General features: G+C 43.9%; 1 protein-coding gene across 2 annotated transcripts; it reads left to right on the top strand.

The window, feature by feature from the left end:
• The first annotated feature begins 3,473 nt into the window (after window positions 1-3,473).
• On the top strand, window positions 3,474-19,394 carry TMED2 (transmembrane p24 trafficking protein 2). Of its 2 annotated transcripts, XM_010347661.3 has the most exons (5): window positions 3,474-3,765; window positions 6,034-6,226; window positions 6,902-6,922; window positions 10,193-10,300; window positions 17,885-19,394. In XM_010347661.3, the coding sequence occupies exons 1-5, from the start codon at window positions 3,586-3,588 to the stop codon at window positions 18,007-18,009; spliced, it is 627 nt and encodes a 208-aa protein (XP_010345963.2). In that variant the 5' UTR covers window positions 3,474-3,585; the 3' UTR covers window positions 18,010-19,394. The 2 variants fall into 2 exon arrangements, with proteins under 2 accessions (XP_010345963.2, XP_039328155.1); XM_039472221.2 differs by lacking the exon at window positions 6,902-6,922 and having other exon boundaries at window positions 3,475-3,765.
• Window positions 19,395-21,015: the final 1,621 nt, after the last annotated feature.

Below are 21,015 nucleotides of genomic sequence, written 5' to 3'. Positions count from 1 at the left end.
CCTGCCAAATGTTTATAGCAGCATTAATAATGGCCAAAACTGCCAGGTGCCGTGGCTCATGCCTGTAATCCCAGCACTTTGGGAGGCCAAGGCAGGCAGATCACGAGGTCAGGAGATCAAGACCATCCTGGCCAACATGGTCAAACACTGTCTTTACTAAAAATACAAAAAAATTAGCTGGATGTGGTGGAGCTTCCAGTGTTTTCAGACATTGGAATTTAATGTATTCAGGTATGACATCCTATGACCCAGTCTGCCACAATCCTCCCCACTCCTCCTGCCAATGCTAGTGCCATCTCTGATTCATACAACTGCCTGATCCCTGAAGGTGTTTGAATTTGAGTCCCATGATTTATATAATAAAACCCTACAATATACAATTCACTGTGTTCCACTGAGATCCTAAAAATGTCCACTCTTTATTTATTTATTGGAGACAGAGTCTCACTCTGTCACAAAGGCTGGAGTGCAGTGGCACTATCACAGCTCGGCTCACTGCAGTCTGGACCTCCCAGCCTTGGGTGATCCTTCCACCTCAGCCTCTCAAGCAGCTGGTACTACAGGTATGTGCCACCATGCCTAATTTTTTTTGTATTGTTTGTAGAGATGGGGTCTTGTTATGCTGCCCTGGCCAGTCTTGAACTCATGGACTCATGGCAATCCGCCCACCCCTTGGCCTCCCAAAGTGCTGAGATTACAAGGGTGTGGCATTGTGCCCAGCCCCACATTTTAATTACCTGATAGGTGGACCTAGAATATTATTTAATCAGTTCAAAGCATTCTTCTGCAGTTGGGTTGCTTGGGAAGTCAAAAAGAGTTGTATAGGCTAGGCATGGTGGCTCATGTCTATAGTCCCAGCACTTTGGGAGGCTGAGGTGGGGCAGATCACGAGGTCAGGAGATGGAGACCATCTGGCCAACATGGTGAAACCCCGTCTCTACTAAAAATGCAAAAATTAGCTGGGTGTGGTGGCATGCGCCTGTAGTCCCAGCTACTTGGGAGGCTGAGGTTGCAGTTAGCCGAGATCATGCCACTGCACTCCATCCTGGTGACAGAGCAAGACTACGTCTCAAACAAACAAACAAACAAACAAACAAAAAGCTAGGCATGGTGGTTGACGCCTGTAATCCCAGCACTTTGGGAGGCCAAGGTGAGAGAATTGCTTGAGCCCAGGAGTTCAAGACTAGCCTGGGTAACACAGGGAGACTTCCACCTCTACAAATAGTAAAAACAAAACAAAACAAAACAAAAAATAAACAAAAAAACTAGCTGGACGTGGGTGCTTGTGTCTCTGGTCCCAGCTACTCCAGAGCCTGCGGTGGGAGGATTGCTTGAGCCCAGGAATGCAAGGCTGCAGTGAGCCGAGATCATGCCACTGCACTCCAACCTCAGTGGCAAGAGACTCCACGTCAGAAAAAAAAAAAAAAGAGCCCAGGATTTTGGACTGTGCAGGGGTCAGTGCCCCTAACCCCCGTGTTGTTCAAGGGTCAGCTGTACATTGTCACAGGCAGGAAGCCTGCATCATGGCAACGGCTCCTGTTTCTTGAAACCTGAAGTGGGAAACTGGATCCTGGGATACTACTGCCCCCTATTGCCTGCTGGTCTTCAAAGAAATAATCCCTTCAATTTTGCAAGGACTGTGGTGTCATTCCCTTTTTACAGATAAGGAAACTGAGGCCAGGACGTGGTGGAAAATAATCACGGTCACACAGCTATGTGAGTGACCTTGGGAGTAGCAACCCAGGCTCCTCATTCCCAGATCAGCCCAGTGACCTCGACTGACATGTGTGAAGTCCTTCTGTGGCCCTGTGGCAGGGCCTGAGAGGACAGCCTACTTAGATCAAGTCTGGTGCCTTCATGAGGGAGGCAGAGTAGAAAATAACTGTCATTCACTAGGAAGAAATCTGCATTGTAAACACAGAGGAAGGGGTATTTGGCAAAAGGATGTCTAGGAACATATTAGAGATAAGAGGTGACATTTGGGTTCTGAGGGATGAATAGGAGTATGCCAGGGTGCAAAGGATGAAAAGACAGCTCCAGCAGCTGGCAAGGGGTATGGAGATGCAGCAAGACTTTGGGGAAATTGTAGAATTCTAACTTCGGGAGATTTGAACAAGGTAATTTTGTGTGTGTGGTTAAGGTATTACATACATACAGTGAAATAAAATGCAATAGTTGTGGGCGCAGTGGCTCACGCCTGTAATCCCAGCACTTTGGGAGGCCAAGGCAGGTGGATCACCTGAAGGTCAGGAGTTAGAGACCAGCCTGGCCAACATGGTGAAACCCCGTCTCTACCAAAAATATGAAAATTAGCTGGGCGTGGTGGCAGGTGCCTGTAATCCCAGCTACTCGGGAGACTGAGGGAAGAGAATCGACTGAACCTGGCAGGCAGAGGTCTCAGTGAGCTGAGACAGGGCATTGTGCTCCAGCCTGGGTGACAAGGGAGAAACTCCGTCTCAAAATAATAATAATAATAATAATAATAATAATAATGATGCAACAGTCTAATTGATTTTTTAAAAACATGTAGACATCCATGTATCCACCACCTAGGTAAAGATACTGGGCATTCCAGCAATCCGGGAGGATCTCTCGTGCCCATTTCAGGTCTATATGAACCTCCACCGCTCCCCAGTCCCCAGGAAGTAGAGGGAGAGGCCAACGTAAAACCTAAAAACCAGCGGATTTCGCGCCTGTAATGCCAGCTACTGGGTTGGATGAGGCAGGAGGATCACCTGCCCAGGAGTTGGAGGCTGCAGTGAGCTATGATCTTGCCACTACACTCTAGCCTGGGCGGCAGATCAAGACCCCGTGTCTAAGCAAACAAATAAACACCCCTCAAAAACCTTGGCTTTAGGCCTGGCGCAGTGGCTCACTCCTGTAATCTCAGCACTTTGGGAGGCCGAGGCGGGCGGATCACTTGAGGTCAGGAATTCGAGATCAGCCTGGCCCACATGGCGAAACCCGGTCTCTTCTAAAAAATACAATTAACCGGGCGTGGTGGCTCACGCCTGTAATCCCAGCTATTCGGGAGACTGAGGCACGAGAATCGCTTGAACCCGGGAGACGGAGGTTGCTAGAGCCGAGATCACGCCACTGCACTCCAACTTGGGCGACAGAGCGAGACTCCGTCTCAAAAACCAAACCAAACGAAACAACACAACCTTGGTTTCGGCCCGCACATTCCCTTCACTCCTATCGCTGCCTGCAAATCGTTCGCAACCTTCCTGGACAGTGCTAAGAGGGCACTGCAGAGGCGCCTGGACACTGCCGTTTTCCTGGGACGTCCACGTGAATTTTAGTTCGGGCGCTAAAGGACTAGGGAAAACCTTTTGGTCCTTTGGAGCCGCCGTCCAGGCTCGGGCCGCGCAGAGCCGCTTGTCCCTCGGCGGCTGCCGTGCGTCCGTTACGTGGCAGCTGCCGGGGCCCGCCAATCCACTGCGCCCGCATCAGCCCCCTCGGGTGGCGCAGGCGGAAGGGGCGGAGCTTAGGCGGCGGCGGCCGAGAAGGCGGCGGGGCGGCGGCGGCGGCGGCGGCGGCTCCGGAGGCCGCAGTCCGAGTCCTGGCTTCGGCCTCAGCCCCACCATGGTGACGCTTGCTGAACTGCTGGTGCTCCTGGCCGCTCTCCTGGCCACCGTCTCGGGCTACTTCGTTAGCATCGACGCGCATGCCGAGGAGTGCTTCTTTGAGCGGGTCACCTCGGGCACCAAGATGGGCCTCATCTTCGAGGTGGCGGAGGGCGGCTTCCTGGACATCGACGTGGAGGTGCGGGCGAGCTGCCCGCGGCCGAAGCTTGGTCGCGTGGCCGCTCGGGGATTGCTGGCACCTGGGGCCGGCGCGGTGCCTGCTTGGGGAGCGGGCTTGGAAGTCGCTGTCCGATTCCTGGAGAAACTCGGGCCGCCACCCCCCCGCCCCGCCCCGGCCACGGCGACCTCCTAACGGCACCTTTTCCCGCGACTTGCCGGAATTGCGGGATTCCTTCGGGGCTCCTTCGGCATGCTTGGTTGCTTTGGGTTCTCTCCTTGAACGACGGGTTCCCGTTGGAACCTCTCGCCGAGCCTTGTGAATCAGGCGCCGCGTGTCAGTCCGGGCCCCGAAGGCGCTTCTCAGTCGCGGTTAGCTGGTGGCGGGTCTCGATCCAGTTAGCACCTGCTTTCTTTGGTGTTATGGATTAATGTTCGAACGTGGCACGGAAACTCTTCCAAAAAGTAGATTAAAATCTATTAAGGATTTGAAAAAAAAACAACTACTGAGGAATGCTAGGCATACTTTCGCGTTGTGTTTATTTTTCACAGGAGCAACCTTAAGGTTCTGCTCACATTTACTCAAATGTGAGCATCTAGCTATCTCGTTTAGTCTTCTCTGCCTAGGAGAGATGGAGAATTGGGTCATTCGTTCAGGAGTAAGAAGTGAAGTGAAGTATCAGGAGAAAACAGGAAATTAAGAAACCAGCAGTCCCTAAGTCTCCGCTCATATTTGTTGTTGTTGTTGTTGTTGTTGTTTGTTTTTTTGAGACACAGTTTCACTCTGTCGCCCAGACCTGGAGTGCAGCAGCACAATCTTGGTTCACTGCAACGTTCTCCTCCCGGGTTCAAGCATTTCTCCTGCCTCAGCCTCCCAAGTAGCTGGAAATACAGGCGCGCACCACCACATCTAGCCAATTTTTGTATTTTTAGTAGAGACGGGGTTTCACCATGTTGGCCAGGATGGTCTCCAACTTCCGACCTCAGGTGACCTGCCTACCTTGGCTTCCCAAAGGGCTAGGATTACAGGCGTGAGCCACGGCGCCCAGCCTCCACCCATGTGGTTTTAAACCAGAAGAGTGATGTGTTGCTAATTTGTATTTTAACTCACCTGCCAGCATGATTAATTGGGTCTAAGGAGTTTCTATTTGACAGTGTACTCAGTAGGGCTGGGCACAAGTTACACAATACAAGTGAAATTCAAAAATGAGGGGATAGTGGAAGGGAGAGACTGTTAGACTTAGCTAAGAATTCCAGTCTCGAAGTTGTGCAAGTGACATGGACTTTAAAAGAGCTACTGACTTGACCACAACCTAACAGCTGATTTGTAGCAGTCTGAGATGAGAATTTTCTCATTGCCAGGCCTGTCTTTTCCTTTAAGACTTCAGGCATCTGAGATAAAGCAGAATTCCTTCACTGTTTGGTAGAAATCTGGAAAACCTTGAAATTTGATTTGACAGGAATTCATTTTGTTTATATTTTTTAAAACCACAAATATTATCTCTCATGGTTTCTGTGGCCAGGAATTACGGAGAGGCTTAGTTGGGTGGTTCTGGCTTCGGGTTTCTCATGAGGTTGTAATCAAGATGTCAAGCAGAGATGCAGAAATTCTTCATTTTAAAGAGATGTATTTTTACTTGAGTTTTGTTATCAGTCACAGTTGCATGTTTGTTGGTAATATTAGGCCAGTTGGAGACCACATTGAAAGTGAGGTTTCTGTTTCTGAGGGGTTTAATAAGGACAAATAAGACATAAATGTCAGAACCAAAAGGTGTTTTAGGGAGTCATGAAGACAATCCTTGTTTTATAAAGTGAGAGAACTGCAGCCCAAAATGGTTATTATCACTTACTGAAGTGGAGCTAAGTGTAAGTTACATATTCTTGGTGAATTTCTTTCCTTTTTTTTTTTTTTCCCCCGAGATGAGTCTGTCTCTGTTGCCCAGGCTGGAGTGCAGTGGTGCCATCTCGGCTCACTGCAACCTCCACCTCCTGTGCAATTTTCCTGCCTCAGCCTCTGGAGTAGCTGGGTTTACAGGCGAGTACCACCAGGCCTGGCTAATTTCTGTATTTTTAGTAGAGGTGGGGTTTCACCACATTGGCCAGGCTGATCTTGAACTCCTGACCTCAGGTGATCTGCCTGCCTGGGCCTCCCAAAGTGCTGGGATTACAGACGTGAGCCACCATGCCTGGCCATATTCTTGGTGAATTTCTTACTGCCATTAGACATTACTTATAAATTTATGACTGTAAAGCTTTTGTGACATTTTCTGTATCTCTCTCTTGCCTCCAGATTACAGGACCAGATAATAAAGGGATTTACAAAGGAGACCGAGAATCCAGTGGAAAATACACATTTGCTGCTCACATGGACGGAATATACAAATTTTGTTTTAGTAATCGGATGTCTACCATGACTCCAAAAATAGTGATGTTCACCATTGATATTGGTGAGGCTCCAAAAGGGCAAGACATGGAAACAGAAGGTGAGATGAACATTCAGAAGATTTATATCGCATTCCATGAGCTCATTTTAGTTCTATACAATTTTACCTGAGTGGAATACTTATTTTTTTAAATTTCTTAGCCAAAAACTACTGTGAAATGTGCTTTTTACTTTTTACAAGTCTCCTAATAAAAAAAAGTTTCTTGAAGCTAGTATTTATGTATTTATTATTTATTTATTTATTTATTTATTTTTATTTATTTATTTTTTTGCCCAGGCTGGAGTGCAATGGTATGATCTTGGCTCACTGCAACCTCCGCCTCCTGGGTTCAAGCGATTCTCCTGCTTCAGCCTCCCCAGTAGCTGGGACTACAGGCATATGCCACCATGCCCAGCTAATTTTTGTATTTTTAGTAGAGATGGGGTTTCACCATGTTGGGCAGGCTGGTCTCAAACTCCTGACTTCAGGTGATCTACCCGCTTTGGCCTCCTAAAGTGCTGGGATTTTTTTGTTCTTTACGTTTGTCTTTCTGACAGGTTTTCTTAGTCACTTTGTGCTCTTCTGAGCATGTAGGTTCCGTGTGTCTTAAGATTTTTTTTTCTGTTTATTTGCTAATCCTGGCATATACTTTATTTACTCGTTTGTATACATGACTAGTTTAGCTAAACTTTCTGTCGGCTCTTTCTGTGTTAAGTTATCTTAACTTTCCTTCAGGTGGTGGAGATACCTGGGATGGTATGTGGATTGCTTTTTGACAGCATCCTTTTCTGCATCTTTTTGTTTGCTAATGTCTAATTTCTGCTTTCTTTTTTTCTAACCTCAGTTTGTTGGCATGAGAGTGTTTTTTTCTCTTAAATCCCTACAACTAATTGGGTTTATTTTTTTATTTTTTATTTGGTTGACAGGAGGTATAGGTTAGGTTATTTTAAACTAAGCACCGAGAACACAGTGATTGGCAGTTTAGTAGTAATATCTTTGTTCTTTAAAATAAATGCTAAAGAGTGAAAATTCAAGGATAAGGAGACAGAAGTCCCAAATAAACGTAGCTCATAGCAGATGGCGCCTTTGACTTTGTAGAAAGTATGTGGTAGACTTCCTAACCTGAAGCTTGGTTGGATATGAAATGCAGTTCTAGGAGCCATATGTTGACATGAAGACCAAAGTTCTTTTAGCCTTATGTTGCAGTTAAACCGTTTATTATTTAGGTTACCAGTAATAAACCCTGATTGGTTCTTGGTGGTTCTGGATAAATTGCTTATCGGGAGCCAGAACATTTGGTGTTTTTTTTTTTTCCCACAGTGCCTGCCAGGGTTTTTTTTTTTTTTTTTTGAGACGGAGTTTCGCTCTTGTTACCCAGGCTGGAGTGCAATGGCGCGATCTCGGCTCACCACAACCTCCGCCTCCTGGGTTCAGGCAATTCTCCTGCCTCAGCCTCCTGAGTAGCTGGGATTACAGGCAGGCGCCACCATGCCCAGCGAATTTTTTGTATTTTTAGTAGAGACGGGGTTTCACCATGTTGACCAGGATGGTCTCCATCTCTTGACCTCGTGATCCACCCGCCTCGGCCTCCCAAAGTGCTGGGATTACAGGCTTGAGCCACCGCGCCCGGCTTGCCTGCCAGGGTTTTTGAAGCCAGTCATTGTTCAACACATTTCATAGTATAATATTAGCATGGTAACATTTGTCCCAGATACTCAGTATTAGTAGATTGCTAACATCATAAAGAAGCTGAGTTGTTTGGTTAGATTTTGAAATATATGCAATGTAGAGTCCTACTACTTAGTAATTCCTGTGCTCATTTTTCAGGGTCATTTACAGGGTAGGACTTGACTAATTTTCAGGGAAAATGAGGAGTTCTGAAAGGCTTTTTTCATTTATTTTCTGGAGATTGATCCTATTTAAATAGTTTGAAAATGTTGATTGATGAATGTGAATATTGAACTTCTTAGATAATTTTTTAACATATATCAAAAATTATTGCTTTTGCTTGTTACTGTCAGTGAATGGTAGCTGTCAAATCAAGCCTTCCTCTAAAGCAGTGGTTCTCAAGTGAGGATGGTCTTTATGCTTCAGGGGATATTTGGCAGTATGTGGAGGCATTTTTTTATTCTGAAGACTGCATGGGTATGTGCTTCTGGCATCTAGCGCTGGAGGCCATGGAGGCTGCTGAACACCCTAGAGCGCATCAGACAGTGCTCCACAGCATAGAACAGCTTTTGGTCCAAGTCCAAAATGGCGACAGTGCCACTGCTGAGAAACGCTGCTCCACTGCCTCCTCGTTGTGCATGGGGCTTCCAAAGGGAAATGAGTGACATTCCAATTCAACTGCATTCAGTGGTAGAGGCCCTTGGTTTCTCCTAAGAAATTTGGGATTGTCTGTGATAATCTGGAATCCCAGATGAGACCCAATTTTGGGCAGGGATGAAGAGATCCCCCTTTCCCTGGGAATGTTTCATGGTGCTGTTTATCTCCTGCCTGTCCATTGTCCTAACATGGCACTATCTAGAAGCACATGCTTACTCTTCAGAATAATACCTTGTATGTGTTTTTGGTTCAAGAGGATACCTGGTTGAAAATTTGTGCTGCTAAGGGCTTGTCTCTATTTACATTGCCTGCTGTTCTCCACTATAGTGAAATCATTACTTTGTCACAGAAGAATGTTTGAGTTGATGTGGATGTTCCTAAGAGCATTTTAATGTTTTTCTCTGCTCAGCTTCATAGAGATTAAAAGTCTGTTTTGGTGCTGCTCCTTAATTAATATTAGAGTTACGTGACTCTTAGATTTTGTTATTTGTGGGATTACGTTTAAAAAATACATGTATTTATTTTGTACTCTTAGTTCCTCCCCAACCCCGTGTTTTACTACTTCTCTGTAGTTAATAGTCAGTATAGTGAACTTCACGTAACATTTCATTAGAAGAAATTTCCTGGGGTTGTTTTTATTTCCTTAGTAAGCATTATGTAGTATGTTTCCTACCCTGAAAGAGGTTTCTCTACTGGGAAGGGACTTTTAAAAATACTTTGAGAATTAAATTGTCATCATGATTCATATGAGTAGTCCAAATTGATGTTTGAACCATTTCTAAAAATAGCTTCTTTTGCGGTCCTTTTCTGAGGATTTTAAAAAGTTATTTTATAAGTATTTTTCAAAAAGAGACTGCCCCAGCCTAGGCAACATAGTGAGACCCTGTATCTAAAAAATAAAAAGGTAGCCAGGCTTAGTGAGGCAGTCCTGTAGTCTCAGCTACTCAGGAGGCTTAGGCAGGAGATTGCTTGAGCCCAGGAATTTGAGGTTACAGTGAGCTATAAATTGTGCCACTGCACTCAAGCCTGGGTGATAGAGATCCTGTCTTGGTGGGGAAAAAAAAGATGGCGAGGCACAGTGACTCATGCCTGTAATCCTGACACTTTGGGAGACTGAGGTGGGTGGATCACCCGAGGTCAGGAGTTCAGACACACCTGACCAACATGGTGAAATCCTATCTCTATTAAAAATACAAAAATTAAGGCCAGGCGCGGTGGCTCAAGCCTGTAATCCCAGCACTTTGGGAGGCCGAGGCGGGTGGATCACGAGATCAAGAGATCGAGACCATCCTGGTCAACATGGTGAAACCCCATCTCTACTAAAAATTCAAAAAATTAACTGGGCATGGTGGCGTGTGCCTGTAATCCCAGCTACTCAGGAGGCTGAGGCAGGAGAATTGCCTGAACCTAGGAAGTGGAGGTTGTGGTGAGCCGAGATCGCGCCATTCCACTCTAGCCTGGGTAACAAGAGCGAAACTCTGTCTCAAAAAAAAAAAAAAAAATTAGCTGGCTGTGGCAGTGTGCACCTGTAATTCCAGCTACTCAGGAGGCTGAGGCAGGAGAATCACTTGAACCCCGGAGGGAGAGTGAGCCAAGATTGCACCACTGCACTCCAGCCTGGGCAACCGAATGAGACTCTGTCTCAAAAAAAAAGAAAAAAGAAAAAGACTGACAAATGTGTGCTGTTTTCAAATCCTATAGCTCACCAGAACAAGCTAGAAGAAATGATCAATGAGCTGGCAGTGGCAATGACAGCTGTAAAGCACGAACAGGAATACATGGAAGTCCGGGAGAGGATACACAGAGCCAGTAAGTGAATGCCGTCGCTTTGCAGCAGTGCCTGATGGTGAAGATTGTTTTACTCAACAGCTTGCTTGTATTTTCCTCATTTGGAAACTTTGCAGTGAAAGCACTGGCTTTCAAAGTATACCTACATGAGATAGTTTTTGAGCATACATGTTTGTGGAGCTTTGTAGTTTACTATTGGGACATTCATTCTAAACTAGAATATGCTATTAAGATTTAGCACAAGCTTCTTGGTGTTTTGGCCAGGTGTGGTGGCTCGCCTGTAATCCCAGCACTTTGGGAGGCTGAGGTGGGTGGATCACCTGAAGTTGGGATTTCGAGACCAGCCTGGCCAACATGGTGAAATACTGTCTCTACAAAAAAAATAAAAAAATCAGCTGGGTGTGGTGGCATGTGCCTGTAGTCCCTGCTACTCGGGAGGCTGAGGCATGAGAATCACTTGATCCTGGGAGGCGTAGATTCCAGTGAGCCAAGGTCACACCATTGCACTCCAGCCTGGGCAACAGAGTAAGACTGTCTCAAAAAATAAATAAATAAAATAAAGAGTTTGGTTTTTAAAAAATGTGTGATCAGCTAAGGTAAAGCTAATTGTTTTCTTAAATCAGAAGGGGAAAATGTAAAGTGGATGTTGCATTGGTTTTTAATCACATACCTGAAACTTATGTGCCAGTGGGATTAATATTAGAGCTGAGATTTAACCTTTTTACTAAAATGGAAGCCTTAATATAGTTAGATTAGAAAACACCAAAACATGAGTAGAGGCAAGTCACCAGGTGAAGATCAGTTTGGGCTCTCAAGTTTGTAAGTTGGGAACTTGGAATGTATTTTTCTGCGGAAACAGTGATGATTGAAATTTTGTATTAGGTTGCAAAAGTCTGTTTTTGCAGCAGGATAGAGCATTAAAAATTAGGCTTTTGCATTTAAAATTAAGAGGTACTGTATTGACACACAGACCAGTTCCATGTATTAGATTCAGGCTCACACTGTTGTTCAGTTTTTTTCATCCGCCAAGTAGTTCTTGGGGAGAGATCTCCCTGGGAGCAAGCTCTTGTCTTAAGGGCAGTGATTTTATGTCAGTAATCTTTGTTCTGAGACTGGGGTAGAGAGTAGAGAGAAGAGTGATTCAAAAAGATAAGTACAGCTTGAATTTCTTCCAGATGTGGTTTTTGTTTTCCCCGTCCTTAAATCTGTTCTTGCTACTTATGGAAACAAACCTTTAGGATCTCGAACACGGATACCAGCTCCTGCTGGCAGGAAGATGTATAAATGTAATAGCCTGGAGAGCTCCCCTCATCCCCACCTATTTTAGGAGTGGAGTGGGGCATGATATGGACCAGGTTTGTCTACAAGCACTCCAGCCTCTTCCCTCACAACTTTTTCTCCTCGCCACACGCTTAATCTCACCCTCTGGGGTCTTCACTTTCTCTCTCTTACCTTGTTGGGACCTATTTATTGGTTACCTTGCTTCCAGATGGGGACCAGCCCATTCTGGGATTGGAAGGGCACTGAACTAAGTTAGAGGGCAAGTTCCTCTACTTGGCAATGTTAACTGGTTCAGACCAGATGGCTTTAAAGTTCTTGGGAACACAGTGGCCAGAGGAAGCACATGTCTTCCAGTCTTAGGGTGGTCCAGCCTTGTCCTCTCCCCCATGATTTGAGTGGAAGAGATAATCCTGTATTTGTTTCACAAATAGTGAGCTCTGTGTTCGTATTAAAAAGTGTTGGTGCCGGGCGCGGTGGCTCAAGCCTGTAATCCCAGCACTTTGGGAGGCCGAGGCGGGTGGATCACGAGGTCGAGAGATCGAGACCATCCTGGTCAACATGGTGAAACCCCATCTCTACTAAAAATACAAAAAATTAGCTGGGCGTGGTGGTGCGTGCCTGTAATCCCAGCTACTCAGGAGGCTGAGGCAGGAGAATTGCCTGAACCCAGGAGGCGGAGGTAGCGGTGAGCCGAGATCGCGCCATTGCACTCCAGCCTGGGTAACAAGAGTGAAACTCCGTCTCAAAAAAAAAAGTGTTAGCAATTTATAGAATTTATAGGTATCCAGTTTAAATTTGCAAAACAAAAGGTTCCCATGATGTTTTGTTTTTGTGAGTTTTCCTGTAGGACTCACTCCTCAGCAATGAACGTAATGAGACCCTTTCACTACAGTGTTGCAATAATACTGTGTTGCTTCTAGATCAGGCTAATATGTAAGTGGCATGAGGACAGTGTCCAAGGTCGCTACATTCTGATGTTACTGTGCTTCAGTGTGTTCTGTTTAAACTTAAAGATGCATTTTTCTTTGTGAGGCGGAGGCGGATGGATCACCTGAGGTCAGGAGTTTGAGACCAGCCTGGCCAATATGGTGAAACCCCCTCTCTACTAAAAATACAAAAATTAGCCAGGTGTGGTGGTGCATGCCTGTAGTCCCAGCTACTTGGGAGGCTGAGGCAAGAGAATCGCTTGAACCTGGGAGGCGGAGGTTGCAGTGAGTCTAGATTGTGCCACTGCACTCCAGCCTGGGTGACAGAGCGAGACTCTGTCTCAAAGAAAGAAAAGAAAAATGATGCATTTTTCTATAAGTGAAAGAAGAGAATACTGCTTTTCACATTCACAAATAAGAGACCATGTGGCAGATAACATTTCTCGGGTATAATTTTTATAATTAGGGAGAAAAAAGTTAACACATATTTAGTTATAAAATTTGGAAAATACAAGCATAAAGAAAAAAATAGCACTCAGAGTCTGCCACATAGATAATCACTGTTTAATCACATTAAAGTCTGTTTTCTTTTAGCCTTGCCTTTCCTTGAAATAGGAATTGCAGCATAAGTGACTAAAGCTGTGTATTTTTATTTTTTATTTTTTAAGACAGTATCTCACTCTGTCGCCAGACTAGAGTACAGTGGCGCAATCTCGGCTCACTGCAACCTCCACCTCCCAGGTTCAAGTGATTCTCCTGCCTCACCCTCCTGAGTAGCTGGGACTACGGGTGCATGCCACCACACCCAACCAATTTTTATATTTTTAGTACAGACGGGGTTTCACCATGTTGGCCAGGATGGTCTTGATCTGTTGACCTCTTGATCCACCTGCCTCGGCCTCCCAAAGTGCTGGTATTACAGGCGTGAGCCACCGCACCCAGCCAGGTGTGTATTCTTTGTTTAAGAGATGGTTGCCTTACTCTGTTGCCCAGGCTGGAGCGCAGTGGCTATTCACAAGTACAATCATAGCACACTCCAGCCACCTGAAACTCCTGGGCTCAAGTGCTCCTTTTGCTTCAGCCTCCTAAGTAGCTGGGACTACAGATGTGTGCTACTACACCTGTCTCTACGGTTTCGTGTCCTGTTTTTCTCTTAGTCACTTTAAGTAAAGCGTTTTTTGGCAGGGTGCAGTGGCTCACACCTGTGATTCTAGCACTTTGGGAGGCCAAGGTGGGAAGATCGCTTGAGCCCAGGATTTGGAAACCAGCCTAGGCAACATGGCAAGACCTCATCTCTATGGGGGAAAGAAAAAAGGAGATTTGTTAGTAAGTTTTCAGCAGAAGTAAACTTCATGTCCTGGAATTAGTATTACATACAAGTTTAGTGATTTTAGTTGTTCTTAGAATTCTAGTTAATGTTTTTTAGCATGTGTCTGTTTTTACTCTGGAAAAAAAAAAATCACACAACTTGGGGTGGGTGAAGTGGCTCATGCCTGTAATCCCAGCACTTTGGGAGGCTGAGGCGGGTGGATCACCTGAGGTCGGGAGTTTGAGACACCAACATGGAGAAACCTCGTCTCTACTAAAAATACAAATATAGCTGGGCATGGTGGCGCAGGCCTGTAATCCCAGCTACTTGGGAGGCTGAGGCAGGAGAATTGCTCCAACCCAGGAGGCGGAGGTTGCGGTGAGCCGAGATTGTGCCATTGCACATTGCACTCCAGCCTGGGCAACAAGAGCTAAACACTGTCTCAAAAAAAAAAAAAAAACACAAAAACAAAAAAAACCACACAACTTTTTTGAGTAACTTTAAATAATTCTTTTTTTAAAAAAATATTTTTATTTCTGACAAAAGTGCCATTTAGAATAAAAGTTGACTCTTTTGGAAACATGTTAATTGCTTTTTCACTTATTTTCTTTTTGTTTATTTGTTTATTTTTTGAGACAGAGTCTCACTCTGTCACCCAGGCTGGAGTGCAGTGGCACAATCTCAGCTCACTGCAAGCTCAAGCAATTCTCGTGCCTCAGCCTCCCGAGTAGCTAGGATTACAGGTATGCACCACCACCCACAGCTATTTTTGTTTGTAATTTAGTAGAGACAGGGTTTTGCCATGTTGCCTAGGCTGGTCTTGAACTTGTACTCAAGTGATCCACCCACCTGTGTCTTTTGAAGTGCTGGGATTACAGGCATGAGTCACTATGCCTGGTCTATTTTCTTTTTCTTTCTTTCTTTTTTTTTTTTTTTTTTTAACGGAGTCTTGCTCGGTCACCCAGGCTGGAGTACAGTGCATGATCTTGGCTCACTGCAACCTCCACCTTCCAGGTTCGAGCAATTCTCTGCCTCAGCCTCCCAAGTAGCTGGGATTACAGGCGCCTGCTACCACGCCTGGCTAATTTTCATATTTTTAGTAGAGATGGGAGTTTCACCATCTTGGCAAGGCTGGTCTTGAACTCCTGACCTCATGATCCACCCACCTCAGCCTCCCGAAGTGCTGGGATTACAGGCATCAGCCACCTTGCCTGGCCCTGTTTTCTTTTTAGAGACACAGGGTCTAACTGCTGCCCACGCTGTAGTGCTGTGGTGACAATATATAGCTCACTGCAGCCTCAATCTCCTTGACTAAAGTGATTCTTCTGCCTCAGTCTCCCAAGTAGGTGGAACTATAGGCATGTACTACCACACCTGGCTAATTTTTTTTCTTTTTTTTTTTTTTGTTATATTTTGTAGAGACAGGGTTTCTTCATATTGCCCAGGGTTGGTCTCTGACTCCTGAGCTTAAGCAATTCTCCCTCCTTGGCCTCCCAAAGTGCTGGGATTATAGTGTAATTATTTTTAATGTTGGCCATTTTTAGAAAAATAAAATACTACATAGTAATTTTTGAAAGTTAAGGTTATAGAATTTGACTGGAGAGTCAGACACAATGGCTTTTGCCTATAGTCTTAGCTACTTCAGAGGCTGAGGCAGGAGGATTGTTTGAGGTCAGGAGTTTGAGACCAACTTGGGCAACATGAAACCCTGTTTTTTAAAAAAATAAATTTAAAAATGAAAAGAATTTGGCTGGGCATGGTGGCTCACGCCTATAATCCCAACACTTCGGGAGGCTGAGGCAGGTGGATCAGGAGGTCAGTAGTTTGAGACCAGCCTGGCCGATAAGATGAAACACCGTCTCTACTAAAAATACAAAAATTAGGCCGGGCGCGGTGGCTCAAGCCTGTAATCCCAGCACTTTGGGAGGCTGAGGCAGGTGGATCACGAGGTCAAGAGATCGAGACCATCCTGGTCAACATGGTGAAACCCCGTCTCTATAAAAATACAAAAAATTAGCTGGGCATGGTGGCGCGTGCCTGTAATCCCAGCTACTCAGGAGGCTGAGGCAGGAGAATCGCCTGAACCCAGGAGGCGGAGGTTGTGGTGAGCCGAGATCGTGCCATTGCACTCCAGCCTGGGTAACAAGAGCGAAACTCCTCCTCAAAAAAAAAAAAAAAAAAAAAAAAAAATACAAAAATTAGCTGGGCATGGTGTTGCACATCTGTAGTCGCAGCTATTTGGGAGGCCAAGACAGGAGAATAGCTGGAACCCAGGAGGTGGAGGTTGCAATGAGCCGAGATCGTGCCACTGCACTCCAGCCTGGATGACAGAGTGAGACTCTCTCTCACAAAAAGTAATTAATTAATTAATTAAATGGAAAGAATTTGATCAGAAACTTGAATGTAACAAAATGAGTATAGTAAATAAATATAGGGTAGGTGTGAATTTTACTTTAAGGATTAAATCCTTAGTTTGAGAGTTGGACAGATGATGAGAATAGTTTGTCTTGTATTTGACAGTCTGGTAGTAACTGTCAGTATTGATCCATGTAACTGAGCAACCTCTACTACTGAGAACAGTTGCCAAGTACACAGTAGGTGCTCAAAAAATATTTATCACATATTCGGAGAAAAAGACACTTAGACTGACATATTTTGACTTTGTAAGTAATTGCATTTTGGAGAACTGTGATTTTGAAATTCTTATTTTTTTTAGAATTCAGTCTTCTGATTCAGCAAAAAGGATACTAATATAGGATGTTTTAATGGGGAGGGAGAAAAATGGTTGGATTGGGTTTTAACAACCTAGAAGTATGACTTTGAGCAAGTCACCTTTTCTTCTCTAGATATGCAGAATGGACTTGGCTATATGGTTATCTTTAAGATTTCTTTTAAAAATCTCTGCTTCTACTTTGGGAGGCTGAGGCAGGAGGATCAGTTGAGGCCAGGAGTTCAAGACCAATTTGGGCAACATAGCAAGATCCTTCCTCTACACAAACAGAAAAAATTAGTTGGGCAGGCTGGTGTACACCTGTACTTTCAGCTACTCAGGAGGCTGAAGTGGAAGGATTGCTTGAGTCCAGTTCAAGGTTGCAGTGAGCTATGATTGTATCACTGCATTCCAGCCTGGGCAATACAGCAAACAAAAACTTTGCTGCTGAGTTGCTTGGAGATAAAAGTAGTTAGAGTGTAGATGACCCATAGCTTACAATGACTTCACTTCAAAATGTTCAGCTTTATGATAGTGCAAAAGTGATGTGCATTCAGTAGAAACTACATCAAGTACCCATGCAACCATTCGGTTTTTTTTGAGATGGAGTTTCACTCTTGTCCCCCAGGTTGGAGTGCAATGGCATGATCTCAGCTCACCACCTCTACCTCCTGGGTTCAAGCGATTCTCCTGCCTCAGCCTCCTGAGTATCTGGGATTACAGGCATGTGCCACCATGCCTGGCTGATTTTGAATTTTTTGTAGAGATGGGGTTTCTCTGTGTTGGTTAGGCTGGTGTTGAACTCCCAACCTCAGGTGATCCTCCCACCTTGGCCTCCCAAAGTTCTGGGATTACAGGCATGAGCCACTGTGCCTGGCCCATTCTGTTTTTTACTTTCAGTGCAGTGTTCAATAACTTGATAAATAAAATATAAATTGCAGTTTAACTTAGATGAGATATAAAACACTTTATTATAAAGTAATCTTTGTGTCATTAGATGCTTTTGCCCAACTGTAGGCTAGTCTCAGTGTTCTGATCATGTTTTAGGTAGGCTAGGTGTATTAAATGTGTGTGTGTGTGTCTGTGTGTGTATGTATGTATATATATATATATAGTTTAAAATGAAAAGTTTATTTGCTGAGTACACCAAATAGGATGCAAGCACTGTCATGACATTAAATATATTTTTTACTTATGTATTTTCAACTTAAGCTGGGGTTATTGGGATGTAACCCCATTGTAAGTTGACAACATTTATTCTCTGAATGGTGTATAAAATATTACTTTCACACAGTGTGAATACTAGAATAATTATGATGCCTATGTTTTTTTGGGGGAAAATTGTTGTTAAATTTTGTTTGTTTGTTTGTCCTCAACAGTCAACGACAACACAAACAGCAGAGTGGTCCTTTGGTCCTTCTTTGAAGCTCTTGTTCTAGTTGCCATGACATTGGGACAGATCTACTACCTGAAGAGATTTTTTGAAGTCCGGAGGGTTGTTTAAAAAGCCTCTTTCTGATGATCCCAAACTCAGAATTCACTGTTTACCAAACACCTTGGTCACAATAATGTCATTAGTTTATGCATTTTTATTTTCTGAACTGTACATTCACAACTTATGTTTCCTTGTGATTAATAGATATTGGGGGAAAAACACCTTTTTAGGAAAGTTATAGCGCAAATTTGACCGTTGATTGGCATAATTTCTTATTTGAATGCTGCCTCCATTATATAGGTCCTTCCAGGAACTCAAACACTGTAAGTGAAATATGGGCGTAGAGTTCTTATTATTTCTTTTTTCCTTTTGTTTTCATAATTAAATGCAGTTTGTTCAGGAAATCGGCACAAAGCTCGATAGTACTTTACTAAAATGACTGCATTCTTTAGATTCCCTTATTTTGTAGTTCAGGTCACTAACAATTCATTTTTGTTGAGTCCTTACGAGAAACAATAGTATGAATCTTGACGGTTTCTGCCCAGCCTGATGGAAGAGCTCTCTGACCTGGGCATATGCTGCCAGGCTGGGTACTTTTATACTTTGTTTTCTTGTTTCGCTTTAAAGCTACAACTCAGCATCCATTTTCCCCCATACGTTTTTACATTGAACCTTAGGACTCAAATCACCTCCACTTAAATTGATGACACAAGCAGCCTAACCTTCTAATTGTCTGTTAAAGCCAGTTCTCTGGTCTCCCAGTGAATGGTGGCTCTTTTTCTTTCCACACTGGCACATCCACTTCCCTTACTCTTGGCACGTAGGAAATATACATTTACATATTTGGAAAAATCTGGATTTCTGATGCCAAAGGGCTAAAGCCTCTTGGATTTCATTGCAGTGATATACAGCCACTATTTTATTTTTGATCAGTGGCCTTTGGGCTACTGTTTAACTAGGGCACTGAACATCAGTGTCAGCACTAGGGTTTTTGTTTGTTTCTCTTGGGTCTTTCTTTTTGGCACATGTGAATTTCGTTTTGTGTAAAGTGAAATGACTTTCTCTTGTTCTCTAATGATGGGTTTAAAATTAAGAGCATCTGGTTTTGGTATGGGGATGATCCAGGATTATGTTGTGACTGATACATATTAGTTACTTGTACATTTTTTTTTTTTTTTTATCTTTGCAGGGGGAAAACTACAAGTAACAAGTTTTATATAATTAATTTAAATTTGTTACAGGTTTTCATGTTCAGGATAAACAATTTTACAACCTTGGGTGAGAACACTTGCAACAGTTTATTGATAAGGTGACTTTCACCTTTGGACAACTGTTGCATGCCAATTTTTTTTGTGTGTGAAACACTTCAAAATTGATTTAAAAAATGTAAATTTAAAATTGGTTGTATCTAATATGCCCCAAGTTCGGTAAATAAACAATTCTTTTTAAAAACAGTCAGTATTCTGTGTTTTATGTATTGGCAGTTAATTCACATTTTTTACACACCAACTTTCTGTTCTTATTTGACATGAGACATGTTCATGTTTTTTGAGTATTCATGCCTTTTACTTTTTAATTCTATAAACTTGAGGAATAGTGAATGGTACCAGATTTTAGTTTCTGCACGTTTTCCTGTGTGGCTTCTCTGGTGGATCTGTGCTAAAATCTCAAGTATTTTCTATTTGGGAAAAAAGAAAGGGTTGAATTATTTTCATTCACCTGCAAGGTTTATGGATATGGGAAATAGGTTAAAAGACAGATTAAGTGATTTGCCCAAGGCTACAGATAACGGAGCGAAAGGTGAACCAAAGACTAGATCTCCACCTGTAGAAACTGTTCTTCCTCTGTGAACTAACAGCCTGCTGGTAATAAAAGTAGCTACTGGCTGGGCGCAGTGGCTCACGCCTGTAATCCCAGCATTTTGGGAGGCCAAGGCGGGCAGATCATGAGGTCAAGAGCTCAAGATCATCCTGACCAACATGGTGAAACCCATCGCTACTAAAATACAATAATTAGCTGGGCCTTGTGGCGTGGGTCTGGTGGCGTGAGCCTTTAGTCCCAGCTACTTGGGAAGCTGAGGTAGGAGAATTGCTTGTGTCGGGGACCGGTCCGGGACGGCACGTCTGCCGGGGGTCTCTCGACCTGCAAGAGGGTCCCAATACCTGGAAGAGAGTGTGCGCTTGAAGAAATAAAGACAGACAAAGTACGGGGGTCTGGAGGGCTGGATAGGCCATGCCTAAACAGCAGCCTTTATTTTTCAAAGGTCAGGTATAAATACACTTTCTTTGCTCTGCTTTACGTCATTGCAAGAGGAAATGCAAATCTATACCGTACATGACCTATACGATAGAGAAGTCAGATACACAATCAGTGGTTGTAAAAAGTAATAGAATTTCCTGTGATCACAAAGCTTATTTACATCCAGATATTATTCCTCATGGCTGCAGGTATTTTTGGTTTGATCCTGTTTTAGAACTCAACGTGAAAAGGTTTTCTGGTTTTGCTCATCAGAATATCTTTTAACCAGATTCTCCTTTGTCTGCTTCTGACTCAACTTAACCTCAATTCCCCCATTCAGGAGTCTCTGAGTCAGGGATCAAAGCCATCCCATATGCTGGCATTTGCTTTGCAAATATCCCCACAGTTAAACCATTATCTAGGGTACAAGGCAGTCATGCAAGTAAAGAAAAGGTTAAAGCTATTCTTAAAGAATCATAAAAGTTAAGAGCAGAAACTGGTTGCTGGTAGGGAGTCACTTGGTCTAGCAGCACCACATAGTTTAGGCCCAAACGATACCGTGGTTGATATTAGAAACTGATCATCCATCTTTCAGTTCCTTCTTCTCGATAGCTCGACTGCCTCCAGTAGGAAACTGTTTGGGATCAAACTCACCGTATGCTTGAACCCAGGAGGCGGAGGTTGCAGTGAGCCAAGATCGTGCCACTGCACTCCAGCCTGGCACCTGGCGACAGAGCAAGACTCTGTTTCAAAAAAAAAAAGTAGCTACCATTTATTGAGCACTGTGTAAAGTGTTGGTCTAGTATTAAGCACTTTACTTGGTCTTATTTATGCTTC

This window comes from Saimiri boliviensis, chromosome 7 (genome assembly GCF_048565385.1).
Source record: "Saimiri boliviensis isolate mSaiBol1 chromosome 7, mSaiBol1.pri, whole genome shotgun sequence".
NCBI lineage: Eukaryota > Metazoa > Chordata > Mammalia > Primates > Cebidae > Saimiri > Saimiri boliviensis.
This window is presented reverse-complemented; position numbering and strand designations above follow the sequence as displayed.

Bases quoted from the DNA above. Each gene is read 5' to 3' on its own strand.
- TMED2 (XM_010347661.3), top strand. From the start codon at position 3,586: ATGGTGACGCTTGCTGAACTGCTGGTGCTCCTGGCCGCTCTCCTGGCC. The intron at 6,227-6,901 runs GTGAGATGAACA...ACTTTCCTTCAG, and splicing joins GCAAGACATGGAAACAGAAG to GTGGTGGAGATACCTGGGAT. The intron at 10,301-17,884 runs GTAAGTGAATGC...TGTCCTCAACAG, and splicing joins GGAGAGGATACACAGAGCCA to TCAACGACAACACAAACAGC.